Source organism: Condylura cristata, unplaced genomic scaffold (genome assembly GCF_000260355.1).
Source record: "Condylura cristata isolate star-nosed mole 26May11 unplaced genomic scaffold, ConCri1.0 scaffold00022, whole genome shotgun sequence".
NCBI classification, from domain to species: Eukaryota; Metazoa; Chordata; class Mammalia; order Eulipotyphla; family Talpidae; genus Condylura; species Condylura cristata.
The window spans coordinates 36,845,073-36,846,679 of record NW_004567123.1 but is presented as its reverse complement, the minus strand read 5'-3'; the positions used below and the strand labels follow the sequence as shown (position 1 = coordinate 36,846,679).

At 74.6% G+C, this 1,607-nt stretch overlaps 1 protein-coding gene across 1 annotated transcript in view; it reads left to right on the top strand.

Annotated features, from left to right (window-relative positions):
• Positions 1 to 402: 402 nt before the first annotated feature.
• PSMA7 (proteasome (prosome, macropain) subunit, alpha type, 7) overlaps positions 403 to 1,607 on the top strand; it is a 5,197-nt gene continuing 3,992 nt past the window's right edge. Inside the window, exons 1-2 of the mRNA XM_012728153.1 lie at positions 403 to 424; positions 860 to 963. Coding sequence (XP_012583607.1) covers positions 403 to 424; positions 860 to 963 — 126 coding nt within the window. The remainder of the gene's footprint in view (positions 425 to 859; positions 964 to 1,607) is intronic.

Genomic DNA, 1,607 nt, shown 5'->3' with positions numbered 1-1,607 from the left:
AGCCCCCGCCTCCCGCGAGCGCCGTGCCGAAAGCCGAGGGGCATCACCTGCGACTGCCGCTGTTCGCGGGGGTTTCAGGACGCCGGGCCGGGGTGGGGTCCTCCCCGCTCCTCAGGGCAGCTGAGCAGCGAGGCCTCCGGGTCAGCAGCGCCGCTGGGCCCTCACAGCCCCGGCGCGCTGGTCCTGGGCCTCGGGGAGCCCCATCACGTGCCCCTGCAGCCCCGGCCACTGCCAGGGCCCAGCGGGGGCCGTGGCCGGAGCCGGGAGGGCGGCACGGACAGCTTGGCCTGACACTGGCCGGCCAGGCCCTAGGCGTGGGGATGCGTGTGGCGCGGGTGAGGAGCAGGGCCGGCCACTGCCCGGCGGACGGGGGCGGGGGCCTCTCGGGGCCACATACCGGCCATGGGGCACCGGCAGGACTCAGGTGGGAAGCTGCCTTCCCCTCCCACGCCCCCAAGCTGACCGCAGTGGCCCCTAAGCGTCTGCCAAGCACACCCTGAGGCCGAGAACAGGCTGCACCTGGCCACACCCCGCCCTCACAGGCCGAGGGGCTGCAGGCCTGATGGGGGTCCTCGACCTGTGGCCAGAGTGACCAGTGGGGCGCGGCGGTGTGCCCCTTAGTGAGGGGCCTGTGGGGTGGCACCAGGAGGGCCGGGGGCCCCCCAGACAACGCCAGCGGGAGGCCGGGCCGGGCACACTGGGCGAGGCGACAGGCTGGGCAAGCTGCCCATGTCCCACATGCCCAGGGGCCACCCGGCCGCAGCGCCAGGCAGCAGGGGGCACAGGGCTGCCTGGGGAGAGGGAGGCGCAGGGAGCAGCTGCCGGTTCCGGCCCGGCCCCCGACCGCCCCCTCCCGCAGCAGGCTCTGAGGGGCTCCGGCCCCACCTGGCCCCAGCGTCCCCTCCCGACTGCCAGCAGCGTCCCGGGCACGGGAGTCCAGTGGCCACTAGCCCGCCACGGCAGGTCAGCCCACACGCGGGGCCCTTTTCCCGAGGCCCCCGCTGATCGGCGCGACAGCCGCCCCCACAGCCCCGACCCCTCCTCGCTGGCAGCGGGCCTGGTCCTCCGGGGGCCTCAGCGCATGGAGAGCCCCTGGGCCAGGCACCACCAGCCCCCCCAAGCCTGAGACACCCACGGGCACCCAGCTCCAGGGCCCGCAGCCGCCGCCTTCAGAGAGAAGCAAAGGCAGAGGCGGAATCTCGGCTCCCAAGGTGGGGCTGCGCTAGAGGCCCCCAAACTCGGCCAAGTCACCTCTGGGGAGCCCCAAGGCTGAAGTGAGAAAAAGCAGGGCAGAGAAGGGGCGAGAAGTTCCTGCCAGATGGGGAAGGCCTCCAGGGGTCACCCTAAAGTCCGTCTGACGGGGCGGGGCGGGCCGGGGGTGCTGCCACGGGTCCACCCCGAGGTCTGTGCCGCCCCTCAGAGGGTTGGGGGGCCGCGCATGGGCCTTCCACATGCGCGCGCCCCTTCACAGAGCCCCGGGAGCCGCGGCCCCAGCAGGCCCGCGGGGAGCGCGCCTCTGGCTCTGAAGGGCGGCCCTGGCGTCCGGCGAGGGAAGGCCCCTCGCTTCAGCAAGGTCCCCCTGGCCCCTGGGAGCCCCTCAGACCGCG